Genomic DNA, 20,093 nt, shown 5'->3' on the forward strand with positions numbered 1-20,093 from the left:
ATCAAGAATTTCCCCATACATGGCTCCATTCATTGCTCCGTCAGTTATATGAAGTTTGCCAACACCATGAGATGAGAAACAACCCCATGCCATGATGCTTACACCTCCAAACTTCACTGTTGGTGTTGTGTTTTTTGGCTGATGTGCAGAGCCATTTCTCCTCCAAACATGGTCTGTAGTATGACAGCCCAAAAGTTCAGTTTTGGTCTCATCTGACCAGACAACATTCTCCCAGTATTCTACAGGCTTGTCAAGATGCTGTTAAGCAAAGTTTAAACCAGCTTCAACATGTCTTTTCTTGAGGAATGGAGTCTTGCGGGCTGAGCGTCCATAGAGACCACGGAGGTGGAGTGCATTGCCTATTGTTTTCTCTGTAACAATTGTACCTGCTGCCTCAAAGTTTTTCTAGAGCACTTTCAGGGTGCTCCTTGGCTCGTTGAGTCCTCTTCTGACTATCTTTCTGACTCCCTGGTCAGAAATCTTCAAGGAGCTCCTGTGCGTGGCCTGTTGATGGTAAGGTGGTGCTTCTTCCACTTGTGAATAATGGCCCCAACGGTGCTGACTGGAATATTCAGGTGCTTTGATATAAGTCTGTAACCAGTTCCATTCTGATGCTGAGCAACAATCAGGTTGTGAATGTCTTCAGAGAGTTCTTTGCCTTTACCCATCATGAGGTGTGTCATATTTAACTGCTTGGTGAAAAAAACGACCTTTTTTATAGGACCATCAATTTGCTCTAGCCCAGCTGATGTTGGTTTGCAGTAATTGGAAGTTCAAGTAATAATTTCCATGGTGTGTTCAATACTTTTTTCCTGTGTTATCGTACTTAATTCCACATAATTACTATTTATGGACCTGAACGTTGTGATTTCTTTTCATGTGTGGATTACTTGAGATAATCCCAATGTCTGGTAGAAATTTTGTTTGAATTGCAGCTTTGGAAATAAATGTAATGAGAAAAAAAAGTTGACATGTTCAATACTTATTTTGCCCACTGTAATACTGAAGAGATTCAGCCTCAGTCAGGATGCTTTTATAGCACAGGACAGGGTTACATAAGGTAAATACACAGAAAAGACACTCAAAAACACACAAATGGGCCCACCTACTGTAAACAAGGCCTTTGCACACTGGGTCCTTTAATTATGGATGTGTTTTTGTAATATGTAATCCTATCAAAAAAGAAAAAGAAAAGAAACTAAATAAATAAATAACTTCATACAATGACATCTTGCACTTATTTTTGTAGTAATTATGAGAAAATAAATCACTGGGTCCATCTGCTCGAGGAAACAAGACAAGAGCAAGGAGCTTTGAAATAATCCCGACCTCTTCCACGTGTTTTTCAGGATGTCACTCGTCAAGTTTAATACACTGCTAGTTCTTACCACACAATTTCCAAACAACTCTCAAAGCAGTGTATAGACTTTAATCTCCTGATAAACAGGGATGAAGGACGCTCAGATCACTGGCTCCTCAAGTGTTTGCTTTTCATTGTTATCGTTGAGTTGGTTTGTCTGAGATAAACTGTATTAACCAAAAGTTTGCCTGCACATGAAAACAGCCATCAGTGTTTGTTTGTTTATCTGTGGACTGTTTACATGCTCTGGTTTGACCCAAACACAAAGAGAGTGGACACAAACGGATAAAACGTAGTTAACCCTTACAATATTATCAGTTAGCTGAGTTTATTTTATTTATTTATTTAATCATTTTTTTCTTAATAATAATAATAATGATAATAATAATGATAATAATAATAATAATTTTAAAAAAGGTCTTGCATGAATTCTTAGGCCTTTTTAGGATGAATTCAACTTTGAAAGTTTGACTTAGACTTTTTTTCTGTATTTTAGATGCTTTAAACTGTGAAATAACATTTTAAAACAGATTTGAAATTTTCAGCAAGTGTTCTCTTTATAAACACTGTAGATATACAGGTCCTAAGGTTTAAAAAAAAAAAAAAAAACTAAAAAAAGTTTAATTTCAACTACAAAACAACAACACAAGCAGTTTCGTTTGCCTGGAACATTTATTGTCACTGTTTTGACTTGATAAAGTCTTGTAACGACCAGCATTTTTTTCATGGGGAGGGAGGCTTCACGTGAGGTGGGGTGACTGGAGTTTGATGTTCTTTACAAAAACCTGCAGAGAGAAACAGAGGTCAGTTCTGCATGAAATCACAGCTCTCCACATCATTGTTGAATCTGACGGGTTAAAGGTCACACATTGTGAAAACTTGGTTTTCAGACAAACAATTAAAAGCCATTTATCTCTTATTCCAACATGGGCCAATTGTCTTCCACTCCAAGATCATGTTTAGAGTCTTAAAATTGTAGGCATCATAGCAAAAACAGCAGTATTTGGGTACTCTGAAACATAGGTATCCGAGAGGCAGTGGGACGGACAATTTCTGAACTGTTAGTTGAAAATTAACTGAAGGTGATTCCTCTTGGTTGGGAATACAGAAGCTTAATATTCTGACAAAGAAAAAGAATGCGGACTTTACCGCAGGTATAAGCAGAAGAGGACTCACCTCTGAGTGGTTGGCCAAAGGCAAAGTCTTGACCAAAGTTTTGCGTTCTTTCTACGTCACATCCATTGCCAAGAATAGACTGCTGACGGCAGAGTTTTCTTCAGAGCTTACCTGGAAGAAAACGCCAGCCTTTCCTCGAGGAGACTGAGTGACTGAGCCATTCAGAGTCCTTTAGTCTTTATAGTGGTGATCTGTGGCATTGATTCAAATGGAGTTTTTCCAGTTGTGTAAAGGGTTGAACAGTAGCAGTTTGGCTGTTCAGAGTGAGTTTGGGGAATTTTCAAAAACTCTGACTCAGTGGGCTCTAATTTCATGGCACAAGCCTGGCGCACCCTGGGCAGTGTTAATTTTGAGCGGCACACCGCCATGCCCTGCTAATTTGACAATTTGGTAGACTGTCTGCGCAGAGATGGGTGTGCTGGCGCGCCCGGGGGAGGTGTTGGCATATTCATGTTGGCGCAGTGACAATTTCGTGCCAAAAACAGCACAGAAAGTGCGCTGAAAGCTCGCCAGCTCCAACCTGGTCTATTCTCGGCGCAAAGCGGAGCGCAGCCCCTGCAGCTGTAATTTGGTGACAGGCGCACATGTGCGCTCACATGTCATCAAAGCCTCAGAGGCAGGTTTCCAGAGTGTCAGGCACATTTTAATGCAATAAACAATCACAGCAATTACTATTTAATGTAACTGTCTGAACCAGCATATACATTTGTATCAATATTAACTGTCCCGCCACATCTGATGTCAGATTAAAGCCGTTTGTCATAATGGAAAGTTAACCTGACGGCAGCTGGAAGTTTGATGCATGTCTTACAATTAAAGAATAAACAGCCATGACATCTGATACAGAGTAAATATCTGGCTTCTCTCATTTTATTTAATTCAAAGAAAAGAGGGAGAGAAAAGACGAAGAAAAAAGAGACAAAATAAATGTATGTCACTCAGGATTTACCCGTGATTTCCCATATTTCTCTGTTTTAGTCTTTATTTTTAATGTGATCTTAAAAGATGGAGAACATTATTGTAAGGAGGATGAGGTGGAGACACTGGGAGAGTATACAGTATATCACCAAAGGCTCTGCTTGGCGATGACAAACCAGGAGTGCAGGTGGATCAAAAGTATTCTGAATGGATAAGCCAGCTGTGTAACTGTCTCTTCGTTTTTTACTCCTATTAATGACAAAGGAACAGATTACATTTGTCGCGGGAGCTGGCCCACACGGTGACGCGCTCCGTGTCCTCTGATGCGCCCCGCTGTCCATTCTCCTGCTGCAGGGACAGCGGCACTGACCGTCTCCGCTACCAGCACTGTTTCCGTGGTGGCAAAGATCAGTCAGACCAGTCAGACGCTGCGCCTTTGCCGCAGCGCATTTAGAGGCTAGGAGAGGCGCTCATTTGATCGGTGACAACAGCGCTGGGCTGTGTTAAACCCACTCACGGCATTTCGCCTCCCTCTCTGCCATTTGCGCAGAGGGAGGCATGGACGCGCTCCTCTGCGCTCCTCTGCGCTTCGACTGCACCTCTCTTGGCACTGCAGGAAACTTGCAAAGTGCCCTGGTCACGCCCTGTCCGTGTGGTGAAGGCCAGCGCAGGGCAGGTGCACCTGCGCTTGTGCCTGCTCTACGAAATTAGAGCCCAGTGTGTCACAGAGCCTGCCGACCCTTACTAGACGTGAGAGTCTTACACACATGAGGAGTAAGTAATTTGTGTAAATGAAGTGAAAGACATGAGCTCAGATACAGACTGATGCAGCCTTTCCTGCTCCTGCTTCCAGCTTAGCCATTGATAGGACTTCTGTGGACAGTTTGGTTTGTGTGTCAAACATTTACAGATTCATTGACTTGTCCCAAGTTGACCACAATTTAAAAAATACAGTAAGTAAACAGGTCATCACAGAACAACCTCAGGGCAACCATGCTGTCTTTCTGCTTCTGCTTCTTTGTGTGTCGCCATTGCTTATATGGAACTTGGCCTTCATTCTGAAGTTGGTACCAGGGCCACCTCTAAATAATGCCGTCCCTTGGTTAAGCTGAACAATCAGCTTGAAGTTGCCCCAAGCTGTTTGGCATTGCCAATGAAAAGATTTGCTAAATGTTTCATCAACGCAACCCACAAACTCAGCTCTGCTGCTCATCCCACAAATACGTCTTCCTTACAAATAAACAGTCTTTTGGTTTTGTTAATAAGTATGTGTTCATGTTTCTGTTATTTCATTGTCAAAGCGATTTCCCATGTTTCATTAAACTCATCAGCATAGAAATTATGAAACACATTTCTGATGTTTTCATGGATGCTCTTTATTTAAAGAATAAAAATAAGTGGTCCAAGGTATGAACCCTGAGGTACTCCTTTGTTACCGCAAGAGAGCTAAAGATGTACAGTGGGGAACATAGGTATTAAAAATGGGTAAAGGCAAAGAGCTCTCTGAAGACATTTACAACCTGATTGTTGCTCAGTATCAGAATGGAACTGGTTACAGACTTATATCAAAGCACCTGAATATTCCAGTCAGCACCGTTGGGGCCATTATTCACAAGTGGAAGAAGCACCACCTTACCATCAACAGGCCACGCACAGGAGCTCCTTGAAGATTTCTGACCAGGGAGTCAGAAAGATAGTCAGAAGAGTACTCAACCAGCCAAGGACCACCCTGAAAGTGCTCCAGAAAGACTTGGAGGCAGCAGGTACAACTGTTACAGAGAAAAGAATAGGCAATGCACTCCACCTCCGTGGTCTCTATGGACGCTCAGCCCACAAGACTCCATTCCTCAAGAAAAGGCATGTTGAAGCTGGTTTAAAGTTTGCTAAACAGCATCTTGACAAGCCTGTAGAATACTGGGAGAATGTTGTCTGGTCAGATGAGACCAAAACTGAACTTTTGGGCTGTCATACTACACACCATGTTTGGAGGAGAAATGGCTCTGCACATCAGCCAAAAAGCACTACACCAACAGTGAAGTTTGGAGGTGGAAGCATCATGGCATGGGGTTGTTTCTCATCTTATGGTGTTGGCAAACTTCATATAACTGACGGAGCAATGAATGGAGCCATGTATGGGGAAATTCTTAATCTGAATCTGCTGCCATCCACCAGGATGATGAAGATGAGACGTGGCTGGACCTTCCAGCAGGACAACGATCCAAAGCACACGGCAAAGTTGACTCTCAAATGGTTTCAGAAAAAGACAATCACCTGACTTCAATCCAACTGAACATTTGTTGAAAGAAGTAAAGAAAAGGGTTCACCAGAGGGCACCAAAGAATATTCCAGATGTAAAGACAATCTGTGCAGAGGAATGGGCCAAAATCACACCTGAGCAGTGTGGGCCATTAGTTCAAACATACAAGAAGCTTCTGGAAGCTGTCATTGCAAACAAAGGCTTCTCCACTAAGTATTAGATGAGTCTCAGTTAACGCGTTCAATACTTTTTTTCCTGTGTTATCGTACTTAATTCACCATAATCATTATTTATGGACCTGAACGTTATGTTTCTTTTTATGTGTGGGTTATTAGAGTTAATACCAATGTCTGGTAGAAATTTTGTTTGAATTGCAGCTTTGGAAATAAATGTGATGAGAAAAAAGTTGATGTGTTCAATACTAGTTTTCCCTACTGTATTTTACAAATGAGCTCATTGCGGTAGTATACATTGTTGTACACTTAATGGAAAGTGAAAAGCTCATTGGAGGCTACAGATCACCCAGTACAAGGATGAAAAGTGAGCACAATTGAAGGTAATGCTTATTCTAAATAAGAAAAAGAATAAATTGTTCCTTGTACGTCCGCACTTACAGGCTTGAACAGCTTTTGAGCTGTGTGTGTGCAATTCAAAGAACTTAACTAGGAATTTTCCTTTGCAGAGTTCATGCATATGTTACCTTTTAAGGAGTTGTTTTGGTAAATGAGTAGGGGACAGGTGACACGTGGTTATAACAGTTTCTCAGTGGATGGTGAAATATGTAGGAGGCAGCTTATGGATAAACAGACGACGACCACGTGTTTCAGACTGCCTGGAGGCAGGGAAGAATGATGCATGTGACGTCCACAACCAATGAAGAAGAGTAGACACCCCCAAGAGACGCACCCCACCCTTAGAAAACCATCGTTAACCTTTAAAAAGGCTAAGTGAAAGTTAGACGGGGTTCAGACCTCATGAACTGACCCAGCACATGTTGTTGTCAGGGGAGCGTAACCGAGTGTAGAGACTCTGTAACTGCTCATTCTCGACTTGTTGTTAATAAATTGAAATTTGCCAGGACGCCTCCTGCTCATCCTTCCTCATCCTACGATCAACATGGAAAGAGGTGAGAGAAGTATAGAGTCAGATCAATAAATTTTAAGGTATTTTGGTGATATTTATGTCACCGGTTAATTAGACTCATTAATTACATCGCATATTAACGCGTTATAAAAATTAACTCAAAAATTAACTCATTGGTTGCCAGCATATCTTGAATGATCTTTTGAGACCCAAATAATCTTGTTTTCTCTAAAAATGTAAACACCAAAACCAAGAAGAGTAGACTCTATTCTTTCATGTCTCTCTTCCTGTTTTTGATCTAAAACCAGGCAAAACACGCTTTCCTTGATCCCGTTCATCCTGGGCACTCCAGTCTCTGATCCTCTCCATGATCTCAGTCGTCTTTTCTCACAATGGCGCCGCTCTTTCTCTCTGAACTATTGCGACACATCCTCAGTTGGAGCGTGAGCTGCCTGAACTTTTCTGGCTTGCAGCATCTCGCTATGTCTCTATCGTCTCACATCTCCACCTCATATCCATATTGAGCTCTCATCCAAAGAGCGCACCGCTCTCACCCATAGTAGTTCACGAGCATGATTTTTGATTGTACAGCACTTTGGTCAACTTCGGTTGTTTTAAATGTGCTCTATAAGTAAAGTTTGAGTTGAGTTGAGTTGAGTTGAGACAAGCTCTGCCATACCCTGCCGAACCCACTAAAAACACATTTTACTTCTACAGATGTAGTAAATGGTTTCAATCAAATTGAAAAAAAGTGTGGATTTACAAATCTTCTTCTTTTTGTGTATTAATCTGATTATTAATGCAAAAAAAATTTGTGATGTCCTAGAATTCTAAGGAACTACATCATGTCTGGAGATATCAAACGTTAAAGAGATTAAACCTCAGTCAGGATGCTGCTCAGGTCAGCAGCCTCAAAAGCTTTTCATTGTTATCACTGAGATAAGCCCTGCTTCCACCAAGCGGTTTAGTTCAGTTCTGTTCATCTCGGCACGCATTTGACGGCGTTTCCACCAACAGATCCCCGTACAGATCACACATTTTGGGACCCTTCTTGCTGAACCGAAGTGCTTGGTGGAAACGGGGCTTTAGATTGTCTCAGATAAACTGTTCTTACCAAAAGTTTGCCTGCACATGAAAACAACCTCCAATGTTTTTTTTTGTCTACCTCTGCTCTGGTTTGACCCAAACTCAAAGAAAATGGACATTAATGGATGTCGTTAAAAGCTGTAGCAGAAGAGTTCCTGTTGGTGGATTTAAACACTTCTTAAATTTGTTATCTTGTGTATACCTTCCTGTTTTATTTAGCTCAGGTGTTCATGTTCCTCTGGATTTCAAAAAATGATGCACACACTTCTCTTTTACAGTCACATTTGTTCCTTTACTTCCACAATGTTTAAGCATCATCACCATGTGAGGGAGGCTCCACGTGAGGTGTGAGCTGAACAATTTCATCTTGATCGCAGAAACCTGCGGAGAGAAAGAAAGGTCAGACCTGCATGAAATCACAGCTCTCCATGTAATCATTTATTCAAACAGGTTAAAGGTCACGCACTGTTCTTTGGGTCAAAGTGGAAGCTTGGTTCTCCGGTGAAACCCAGACATCCTGCCTGCTTCTTGAAATGCTCTATGGCCGAGTCCTCCAACGTTGTGCTTTTGGCTTCAAACAGACAGATAGACACAATCAGACAAATCCAAATGGAGATAAGTTTGATGATGATGTATGAACTCTTCTTACCCATCAGGTAAAGCGCGTGAAATGAGACCTCCTGCTCGGTGGCTACGTTTTCGAAGTGCAGCTTTTCGAGGACTTCAGTCATTTTCGTGGAGTTGCCGCTGATGTGGAAGAGCATGCAGCTGTCACAGCTTGACAAAGATTGAATTGAAGAAGTGACGTTGATCACTGAGGGGGAAAAACAGAGATCAGGAAATGAAAGAACTTTGCTTTGACTGAAACACATCAATCCATTCAGATTTCATACTGACAGGTTACTACACAGCATCCTGAGAGGGAACCAAACTCGCTTTATCCTGACCTTCAGTCGTGTAAAATGCTTTGAAAACCACTGCCAGGATTCCAGGGGAAACCTTTTGAAATACTTTATCCTGTGTGCTACTTAAGCGATTCTCATCACTCCTTTGCCTGTCACTTATCAGCTGTATATTACTGTTTACGTTTCTATGCCAGGGGTAGGCAACCTTTTCCATGGCTCATGCCACTTTTAAATCCAATTATGCACAAAGTGTCAAGACTTACTTCTTTCATAATATCATCAATAGTCGATCGGAAGGTCTTCTTGAATGGTTTTCATGCTTAACTATGCAGTGAGAAATGCAATAGCCTCCTACCGTTGACTGGGTTTTAACATAAAGTTTTGAATGTGTTGCTTTGTTCTGCATACTTTGCTAACATTGTTTTTATGTTTGGTCTCAAAAAGGCGCTGCCAACTTGATGTCCTACATACCACACTTTCACAGCAAAGGGTGCATACTGCTTGATCTTCAGCCATCTCTGGCATTAGATCCATACTCCCTTGTCCAGCTATGTTGGAAAGAATGACTGGGACTTGGTTTGCCTTGATAACATCACTAAATAAATGCAATTGCAAGCTAGCAGACTGGCGTCCCAGGAGAGCTGCGGTGACGCATTTGCAAGACACATTATGCACTTGTATGAATTTATTAGTTAACATTATTTGTTAAATTGTTACATAAGAACATTTATAGAATGCTTAATTTCTTTTTCTAGGTTGTCTACACATGGTCTATGCTCTCTCAATTCATCGGTTACCAGAGTCATTGTTAGATGAGATAAAAGTAGATTCAATAATGGTGTTATGCATACTTAGCACCATACAAAAACAGTACCATGCAAAAATAAGAATAACTAGAAAAGCAATTTCTGAAGCAGCTTGTGTTGAATTGCTAATGCAGAATGCTAAAGATGTGTTTGAAAATGGCTGAATAAAGTCCTGAAAAGCTTGCTCTGAAATTCTAAACGCAGAAATCTGAAAGAGAATGAATGAATGATTGTAATGGATAGATTAATTTAGAAGTCTGAATGGCTGAATGGATTCAAGAATTAAAGGAAGGAATTTAAAAATTAAAGAAAATAAAAACTCGGAAAATAATGAGCTGACTCAGGGGAATGGAAGTCTGATCTCTAAAATGCTGTTAAAGTGTGATACTTTGTGCCCCGTGTGTGTGTGTGTTCAATTATGTAAACCTGTCTGCTAAGGCTCATCTGAAGCTGGATATTGCATTGGTGATCACTGATAGATAAACAAACCCACATGTGTCTTTGTTCCTGAATGTTTTGATGAGTTAGTATAAAGAGCTACATGAGATGAAAGGTTGTCACGGTGACCTGCTCATTAGGCTACAGCTGTGAAACTTTTCTCTGGTACTGTTAATCTTAGTACATTTGGTGGCAAAGCGAGAGTCCGGATCTCCTGTCACCTTGCCAAAGCTGTGAGGGCTAGGGGGAAAATGAAAGGACCGTGAGAACCCCAAGACCTTGAGGAAGCTGTCCATGTTAGTTTAATGTCTGTAGACCCAGAAATGTGGCTGTGACAGTGAGAGACAAATCAGTGATCCTTCACTGATCTCTAAGAAAACCCCTTTAGGAATTAACATTGGAGTACATGGTGTGCTGGTGCTGACTTTTGCTTGCATTTGGCCATTTTGTGATTAATTGCACCATTCTTTTTGCTTAAAAAACACTTTTTCAGAAGCAGTACAAGATAACCTACATTTCGAGGCTTTGTACGTGTGAATATCTCAAAAATTGTGTCCAAGGGGGCAGTTTTCCTAGAAAACTTCCAGGTTTTCTCTCCCCTTCTGCCCACTTTGTTGTTTGAATCTCCCACTCTAATCTGGAACATTCCATCCCATACACTCCAATGTTAAATGGCTCGAAGGGATGAAATGCAACATGACCTTTAAAGGGTCATTGTGAAGAAACTATGAAAGCTAGGCAGAACTTTAAACCCACTGAATGAAGACGAGAGATAGCTGAATATTTTGAAGTTTCAGTGAAGTTTGTAACTGATTGTTTGACTGAATGAGAAGGGTTTGAAAAATACTGAATAAATGTCCTGAAGGAAGAAAATTTTGAAAATTCCGCATTAATCTCTATGAGACCAAAAATGCATAAAATTTGAAATATCTCTGAAAGTATTTGTGAAAAGTTCTTGAAAAGTCATAGCCTCCTTGTCCTGAATGTGACACATGTTTTGAAGTTGGAACGGTGAAAATCAGTTGAAGTTTGTAGGAGTAGCGGTCCAAAAAAATGGGCAGAAGAAGATTTTTTTTTTTTTTTTTGTCACAGAAGAACATATGCCATGAATGCATTGCTGGATTCAAAGCAATTCTACAAAAAAAAAAAAAAAAATCCAAAAACAAGTCATCAGATCATAAAATGTATTCTGAAACTAACGGGGAGCCAATGAAGGGAGGCTATGTAGGTGTTAACTTTTCACAGATTACTGAACAACAAGACTCCAAAGAAGCAAAAAGTACCAACACACATTTTAGGGTTCCCAGATGAAAAAAGTCTGATGTTCATCCATTGCTTCATGCAACAACATAATAAGATCCAACTCTCTGTCAGAGCAGGTCACTTACTCTGGGTTTGTGCAGTGAAACCATTAATGGTCATGATGGTTTCTGAGCCGAAGCAGGTCCCATTTCTGGAATAAACAGAGGATAAAGTCACGTCTGTGTGAGGTTAGGGAGAATGCAGTGCAGGATACACTCAGCTGCAGCTCATTGGATGGAACCCCCATCGGCAGATTGTTCACTAAGTATGTTTGTTGCACTGTCATGTACTCACATCCTGTTCTCCTGAGTCATCAAAACCTCATTGGGCGCTGTTGGTGACTGGGTGACGTTGACCCGGGTGCTCTGGGTGCTCTTCAGTATGGCGTTCAATGCATCATTATCGTTGTAACCCCCGATGAAGTACCATTCTCCGATCATCTGCACACAAACATGGAGTCAGTGAAGTGGAGTCTAAGCTCACAGGCTGATGTGAAAAATATGTCTGCAGACACTGCAGGCCGTCTCATCCATGAGGTGTTCTCATGTGTCTATTCAGCCACACGCTTTTTACCTGAGAAGCTCAGGTGCTGTGGAACTGAGGGAAACATGCCAATCAAGCAGATACCTTAAGGAAGGAAGCTGCTGAGGAAGTCTTAAAAACTGCAGTTTCTTGAGTGTCCACTTGAGGCTGAGTGCAGAAAGCTCTGCAGACACTGAAAGGGGTTGATTTATTTTGCCACTTGTTATTTTTGAAGTAGCTTAACTTTGGAGCTTTGCTCATGTAAAGACACAGTGACATGACTGACATGCAGGAACCATGTTAGAGTGGAGACATTTTTCTTGTTCATGTTTGTTTACCATTGTGTTTGCATTGATGTTGCACCATAAGTCCAGTACTAAAAATACACTTTGACATTGAAAAGCACACTATAAAACTGGAAAAAGAAACGCTGGCACTGAAAAAATGTGTATGCTAAAAAATTATAATGGTATCAAAGCAGGTGATGGCATTGATAACGTTTTGCTGAAGCTAGAAACACGGACATTAAATGTCATATATTTCATTTTTACATATTTTCATATTCGGATATTTTTGAGTTGAATGATATTTTTGTTTCAACTTTCTGTCTCTTTTGGTGTGGAGGGGAGGGTTTGGGGGAAAGGACTAGGAGGCTGTGATTTGCATATTATTTGCATATTGTTGACTGTTTGATGCTATGAGGTGGAGGTTTTAACTGGACTAGGTTGCCACCTTCTGGCCTGGAGTCTCATGTACACTGTCATAAAGATGTGACCTTTAACCAGGCGTGTATTTATTTTGGAACAAATGTTCTTCGTTCAAGACAACTCACTAGATACTGACGTACTTATCAGTACAGTTACGAAACTCTGTCATTGGAAACTTGACAACAAGCAAACGTAAGTTTGTACCGCACGTCAGTAGACGGCTATATGTTGTGCTACTAGCAGCCCGGTGCTACGGCGTATCTGTAGGCTAACGTGACAACAAGCTAACTGTCAGTTCATACAGTAGTTTAGTAGCCGTCCATATTTAATGTGTGTCTGTAATGTGTAACGTTAGTGAATCCTGGTTATGTCCTGTCAGTCATCTACCAATCAGAGCTAACGTAACCTCACTCTTCATTTTATTGATAGACTCTCAAGTTTGAACAGACCACTGCAGAATAACTGCTGACTGTGGGTTGGAGTCAACATTAGCACAAACATATTAGCCTTTTTAGCCTTTAGCTCCTGTTTATCTTTCTTCTGCTCTTCTGTCCTTTTTCTGTCTGATAGTTCGGCTCCAGTGTCCACCATCACTACAAAATTAATCACAGAAATCGCTTTCAGCATAGAAAAGCACAGATCTCTGTTCTCTCTACAAAACTTCACCAGCCGGCGTGGTGTCATCATAGAGACTGGAAGGGAGACTTTTTCGAGATCACTTTAAAACTCTTGACAGCCCCTTTAAATTAGGATAATGTTTGGTCAGTTTTGAGAATCCTAATGCAAAGTTGGGGTTTTATTCGCCGTAACTTCCCACTGACCACACATTTCAGCAAATTGACAAATCTGTGGTCAAATGGGTCATCTTATTTACATATCATTGAATCTTTTTATTATTTCAGCCAGGTCAAACTTAACTGAAAGATTAAGAAGGGTTTTCTGTACAGACCAAGAAAAAGCTGACTTAACACCAGGTGGGCTTACCCCTGAGTGGTCGTCCATAGACAATGGCTCGATCAAAGGTTTGCATTCTTCCTCCGTCAGAGCCGAGCTGCTCAGGAACAACCCCACCACCAGGAACAGACCACTGACCCACAGGTTCATGTCGCCACAGATCTTCAGAGTTCACCTGGATGAAAACGCCAGACGGGACTTTTCTCCACGGAGGCTGAGTGACTGAGCCGTACGGAGTCCGTCAGTCCGTTTTTATAGAAGGGACTCGTGGCTCTGATCCAGGTGGGGTTTTTCCAGTTGTGTAAAGGGGTCGCCAGCGGTCGGTTGGTTGCCCACGGTGAGGTTGGGAAATTTAGGTCAAACTCTGACTCATTGTGTGTTTAAGAGGTTCAAGGGTAACTCTGGAAAATTCTGGAGGTGATGATTGGTGGGGACATCAAATATCACTGGTTCATTGACTTGCTCTAGGAATACAAACAAACAGAATACAAAGTTCATAAAAGGCTGTTTTAATCAAGCCAAAGCCAACACACACACAGGTGGAACAAGGTAACTCATGCAGTGAATGATAGACTTTGGTAAGAGAAAGGCCCTGGGTACAGACTGATACAACCTTTCCTGCTCACCTTTCATGGACTTCCCTTTTTTTTTTTTTGCATTAAAATTTTCAGGGTACATTTGTGTTTGATATTAACGCTCCCTCTTTGACTAAACCTAACCAAAACATTTTCTTAAACTTATCCCTTTTCTTTGAGACCTTGACCTGAAATGGTTCACGCTTGGTTATTTTCAGAGACATGCTGCTGCTAGAAGAGTTTCACATCCCTTAAATTCTAGGAAGCACGTCTTGTCCTTGTGTGATGAGTTTTTAATTCTTAGTGAGGACCTCAAAGCCCGAGTCTTAACCTCACACTGCCCACCTCGATGAAATTAAGGCTGAGTTTAGCTTTTCCGATGTGGCGACCACAGATAACAATGGGCTTGCAGAAACAGGTGAGTGACTTCAAGAAGACCGAGTCCATGTTATAAACCAGGGGTCTGGAACCCTTACATTTCAGAGAGCTGTTTGCCTCAGCTCACCTGGATGAAAGTCATTTGGGAGCCACAAAATCTACTTGTTCTTTACATTAAGACAAAAAAGTGTAAAATCAGGTAAAAATTATCTAAACAAGAAGCTTTTGAGTTTATAAAACTGTACATGTGATTTCTAAGTTTTTTTTTGCGTGTGTTTGTTTTTTTAATAAATTTGCAAATATAAGAAAAAAAAACAGAAATGTGTTACATCATAGAAATTTACATATTTGCAAAATTTATGACATTTCAATAAGTTGGACAGTTTAAAAAAAATGCAAAATAAAAAAAATTAAATAAAAGAGTTGCAAAGTTTTGATATTTTATTAAGGGAATAAATTTGCAAAACAAAAAACCTGAATAATGCAATTTCAAAATTTTGCTTAATTTCTAAGAATTGCAAAAAAGGGAGATTCATATATATATATACATATATATACATATATATATATATATATATATATATATATATATATATATATATATAAAAATTGCTCAATCTTAACAAATGTGGAATTATTTTTCTTAATTTGCAAAAATGTCAAAATTTAAAAAAAAAAGCAAAAAAAAAAAAAACAATCAAAAGCTTTATTTTAAGGGATAATGCATTTTTAGCACAAAATGTAATACTTTAACTTTACATAGTGTCTGTGTTGTTATATAATAGGCTCTGTAATAAGTAATAATAATAATAATAAAATTATTTAAAGTTACAGAGAGCCACTGCAAAGGAGTCAAAGAGCCGGACAAGGCTCAAGAGCCACAGGTTGCAGACCTCTGTTATAAACAGTACATGCTTCTGGCTCAGTGGGGAAAGTGGGGGTTGGAAATTGGGCAGGTCTCTAACAGTGTTTGGTCAGAAACATGACTTTCACAATGGACTCCTTCAGGGAAGTGTCCTCAGGCCTTATTTATTTTCCTATTTAAAAGACAATATCAATTATGGAGATCCATTATTATTTAGGATGCTAACAATAATTTATTTTGCACACAGAAAAAAAATGATTTCACAAAAAAACAACAACAACAAAAAAAACCCCACACAGGTCAGCATTATTACCCCTCCTGATACTAACACTCAGCCTGAGACATTTTTGTGAAAAAGTTGAAGTCAGGTGTTACACAGTTTTTGACCTGAACCTAAAAATGTGCAGTTTTTACACTCCCTCCCCTCTCCCGTCTGACATTTCAATGCAAGCAAGACAAAACATGTTAAATCTACCCAAACTTTGGATTGATAAATTGCAGTCCAGATTTAAATGTTCACATCCACGTTCACAGGGAGCAGGTTTGAGTCCTCAAGAGCGTCTCCTGTCTCCAGAGCTCGCCACACCTTCTCCCAGAAGACACCCATGTGGTGTTGTCCATCCTGTGGCCAGCTCAGGTAGGTGCGTTTCTTCACCAGCTTCCTCAGGAGGTAGTACGGGGGCAGCAGCTGGTCTGGGATCTCCTCCAGAAACAGCAGGATCAGCACGTCCTTCTGTTCATCGAAGAGACGAAAGCTGCAACAACACAGGACAAGTCAGACTTTATCTCAATGCTAATAAGCCATGATTGAGTTTAGAAGATAAATCATGAATGTATGTTTTTAAGTGAGAAAGAATGAGCGGCAGCGCCCCCACCTGGCCATCTGGAACTCTCTGGAGCACCACTCGCTCTGCAGGTAGCTCTGACTGATCACACAGATGGTCTTCCTGCTGCTGTAGATGGCGTCCGTGATGTTCTCAATGATAGGTTTACCTGCAGACACAGCAGTTCACGTCGTAAATAACACGACTGACACAATGTGCGCTCAGAAACCTACACTGAAACTACAGGAAAATGAGAAGGTGTGATTAGGCAGTTATGTATAAATGTGGTTGATAAATCACAGAAAGCCGCCCAACCGAGCACTTATGAGCACCTACACAACACTACCCGACTTCAAATATGGGATGTGAAACTCTTCAAGCAGCAACACATCTCTGAAAATAAACCAAATATTGCTCTTGAAGAAAAGGAAGGAAGTGGAGGTGAAAAGAAACTAATCACTGATCAAAATAGAGCCAAAGCAAAGCAAAACAGAATTAAAGGGGACCCAACACAGAACCTTGGGGAACACCCAAATATCAGGATGCAACTGGTGGGTTCAGAGTAAATATAATTCCATTATCAGCCGCAAGGAAAGGAAAGTATAGATTCAAAGGTCTGTTTACCTGGTTGGAAGTCTCTGTGGTGCAGACAGAGTCTCCAGCCCTGCTCTCCTTCCAGCACAGGCAGCATCTCTCTGTAGACCCAGGCCTCGTCGTTAACGTTGTAGGAGATGAAGGCATCATAGAGGTGAGGAGACCTCTTCCTCTTGTTCCTTCTGTCATAAAGGAAAGCCAGGAAGAGGTAGTAGGCGTACACTATCTGCCACCTCAGAAAGTTGTAGATGAAAGACGTGAGCAGAGTCAGCAGAACCAGAGAAGTGCTGTAAATAAAGTAGAGGAAGCCCAGATCCATCTTACAGGACTCGATATGGTCAAACTCCAACAGCTTGGTTCCCTGTAGACTGGGAGGGAAGTAACAGGTGTACTTGTAGGCATTGACAACCTGAGTTTGGTTGTTGTTTTTCACCCAATTGATGAAATCGATGTTGAAACAGTCACAGGTGAAAGGGTTACCAAGGAGGTTCAGGTATTTCAGCGCAGGAAGAGACTGGAGCACCGTCTCGTTGATCACCGTCAGCTCGTTGTCACTAAGGCTCAGCCAGCGGAGCGCCGAGAGGTTAGTCTGCGCCAGGACATCCAAAGACTTGATCCTGTTGTTGGAGAGATCCAGAGTTTGTAGGTTCGGCAGCGGCTTCAGCAGTTCAGGATCTGAGATACGACTGCCGGTGATCTGGAGAGAGGTTAGGTTAGGGGTGTATGAAAACGTATCAGGGTGTGGTTCCCCAGGGAAGAACTGTACAGCTGCAAAGTGCTTTAAATTGCATAGACCCTTGAGGAGATCTGGGGTGATAAATACTGTGTACTTGTTACTGCTAAAGAGCGAAAGTCTCACCAGAATAGGCAAGTAGGTGAAAGGTGGATCGTGGTTTACTTGTTGATTTAGACCCCGATACAATGGGAGATGAACGGTTAGGTCTTCAAGGTTCGGCATTCCTCTGAACTCATCCTTGTTGAGAGAGTAAGTAGCTACAGCCAAAGTTTTTAGGTGATGGAGTCCATAAAAGGTTTCATTTTCCACCTTGAGAAACTTGGTCGATCGTACATCGAGAACAACGAGGTCTGGGATGCCTCTGAAGATGTGTTTACCTAAGCTAACTAAACTGTTCATGCTCATGTTCAGAATCAATAGGTGCGGCAGACTGGCGGTGAAGGAGTCATGTAATGCATAAACTGGATTTGCGTAAAGATTGAGATAGGTCAGCCGGTTCAAGTCCTGAAAGGAACACGCTCTAAGCACTGAGATACGATTGCTCTGAAGAACAAGACGTATAAGTTTTGTTAAATTCTTGAAGTCTGAGCAGCCTAGCTCTCCGATGTCATTGGAAGTCAGATCCAAGGTAGATAGTTTAGAGAGGCCTCTGACGGCGGTTGGGACTTTAGGTAGAAAGTTGTGGTCTAGTTCCAGTAGCAGTAGTTGATTCAGCGGCTTCAGTGAGTTGTCAGACAAGGCAACCATTACGTTACCAGATAAAGTGAGCTCAGTGAGTTGAGAGCAAGGCTGAAGCAGTGTATCGTTAAGGAAGTGGATGTCATTAGAAGTCAAATCCAGACTGTCTAAAGCCGGCATCCTGCAGGCCACTTCCACCAAACCCTGGTACAACCACTCTGTCATGCCAGCCAGCCAGAGGTACTCTACGGCGAAGGCGCTCCGGAGCATCTCCTGGTACGTTTCAAGGCTCACTTGGGTTCCATATAAATACAAACGCTTCAGATTCCTCAGAAAGATCCGGTCGGTTACCTTCCACTCAAAACCCGGTCTGCTGTAGGACACATCGAGAGAGTACAGGTAAGGGAAGAGGTCTCTTGTGATGCTGAACTTTATCATTGGATTGGCGTTGAACCAAAGAGTTCTAAGGTTGGAAGAGTTGACGAGCAGGTCATTGAACTCAAAGGTGGTGAACTTATTCATTCCTGCCTCCAGTTCCACTATGTTTGGAAGCTGTAAAATAGAAGCGATAACTTCCAGCTGATGAAGAGAGTTATAGCAAAGGTTGACCTTCTTCAAGCTGGTCAGAGGCTGAAAGGCCTGAGAGGAGATGGACGTGATTTGGTTTTTCTCCACAGATAGATCCTCCAATGCCGACAGTCCTTGAAACACATCAGCTGTGAGTGTTTCAAGACTGTTAGCACCCAAATCAAGACGTATTAACCGCCCCAAGTCTTCAAAGACTCTGTCGTTTATGTGTGTGAGAGAGTTATACTCCAGCGTTAAATAGTTCAGCTTGGACAATCCGCTAAAGTCTGTCCTGTTAAGTGTGGAAATCTCGTTGGAGCTTAAATCCAGTGACAAAGCATTTTCAGGGATGTCGTCTGGGATGGTAGTGAGGTCCCGATCTGAGCACACGACCCAAACACGGCTAACATCATCAGAGTAATCTACGATGCAGTTTTTCAGCGAATAAGACGGAAAGGGTTGAAAATGCAGGGACAGGAGAGTGAACAGAGGGAGGAGGGGCAGCATGTTGAAGACGTAGTCACAGCCGGGGTGGAGCTAATGTATTTTACTTCCTGTGGATGAAAAAACACATTGCAGACTCTCATTCATGGTCAGAAGATGTAATAAAGAATTATTACTTTTTTCTCACAGTAGGTATTGATGATTAAGATAACTAAATCCAAAAAAAGATAAATCTGGAAACAATTCAGATTTTAATTCTGCGTGGCTGGATTCATTAACTGACAACATGCTTAAAATAGATGATTGATATGCTGGAGGTCATCATGAAACAACAAAAAATGTTAAGTTAAGCAAAATTATCAAAACAGTATGTAATTAAATTCAAAAATTTATAAAGAACATTTTTGCAATTTTTTGAAATTTCAAATTGTTTAAAACTTTTGGCAAATTCATTCCCTTTCATTTTTCATTTTTTTTAATGTGAAAAATATTTCATTCTTTTTCAAATTTCTATTTTTTTTTTCCAATTTTTTAATTAAGTTTTGAAATTCCAAATTTTTTGCAAATTTATTTTTGAAAAAAAAAAACACGGATTTTCAAAAATTGATTTAAAAATTGAGAAAATGTTAGAAATTTGAAAAAATATCAATACTTGTCAAACTTCTAACATTTTTCATTTTTCTTATTAATTTTTGTAATTCCATTTTTTTTTGCAAATTTATTAAAATGTCAACTTTTTTTGTTTTGTTTTGTTTTGTTTAATTTTAAATTTCAAAACATTTGTTCCCAGAAAAAAAAAAAAAAAAGCCATATATGAACCTAGGTAAAATGACAGACCAACTCCAGAATAGAAAATACAAATTAAATACAATACATCACATTTATCAAAAAATCAAAACTATCTGTTTACTTCCTGTC

At 40.7% G+C, this 20,093-nt stretch overlaps 2 protein-coding genes across 2 annotated transcripts; both read right to left on the reverse strand.

The window, feature by feature from the left end:
* Positions 1 to 8,157: 8,157 nt before the first annotated feature.
* Positions 8,158 to 13,714, reverse strand: LOC141802847 (uncharacterized). Its single transcript, XM_074686620.1, has 6 exons — positions 13,545 to 13,714; positions 11,626 to 11,771; positions 11,418 to 11,482; positions 8,530 to 8,694; positions 8,347 to 8,451; positions 8,158 to 8,261 (listed from the first exon to the last, which is right to left on the reverse strand). The coding sequence occupies exons 1-6, from the start codon at positions 13,662 to 13,664 to the stop codon at positions 8,188 to 8,190; spliced, it is 675 nt and encodes a 224-aa protein (XP_074542721.1). The 5' UTR covers positions 13,665 to 13,714; the 3' UTR covers positions 8,158 to 8,187.
* Positions 13,715 to 15,651: 1,937 nt separating this feature from the next.
* Positions 15,652 to 18,815, reverse strand: LOC141802825 (uncharacterized). The gene is made up of 3 exons (XM_074686587.1): positions 16,781 to 18,815; positions 16,208 to 16,325; positions 15,652 to 16,087 (listed from the first exon to the last, which is right to left on the reverse strand). Exons 1-3 carry the CDS (start codon positions 18,684 to 18,686, stop codon positions 15,841 to 15,843), a joined length of 2,271 nt encoding a protein of 756 aa, XP_074542688.1. The 5' UTR covers positions 18,687 to 18,815; the 3' UTR covers positions 15,652 to 15,840.
* Positions 18,816 to 20,093: the final 1,278 nt, after the last annotated feature.

Source organism: Halichoeres trimaculatus, unplaced genomic scaffold (assembly GCF_033239565.1).
Source record: "Halichoeres trimaculatus isolate MK-OKI-2021-1 unplaced genomic scaffold, fHalTri1.1 fHalTri1_scaffold_14, whole genome shotgun sequence".
In the NCBI taxonomy this organism is placed as follows: domain Eukaryota; kingdom Metazoa; phylum Chordata; class Actinopteri; order Labriformes; family Labridae; genus Halichoeres; species Halichoeres trimaculatus.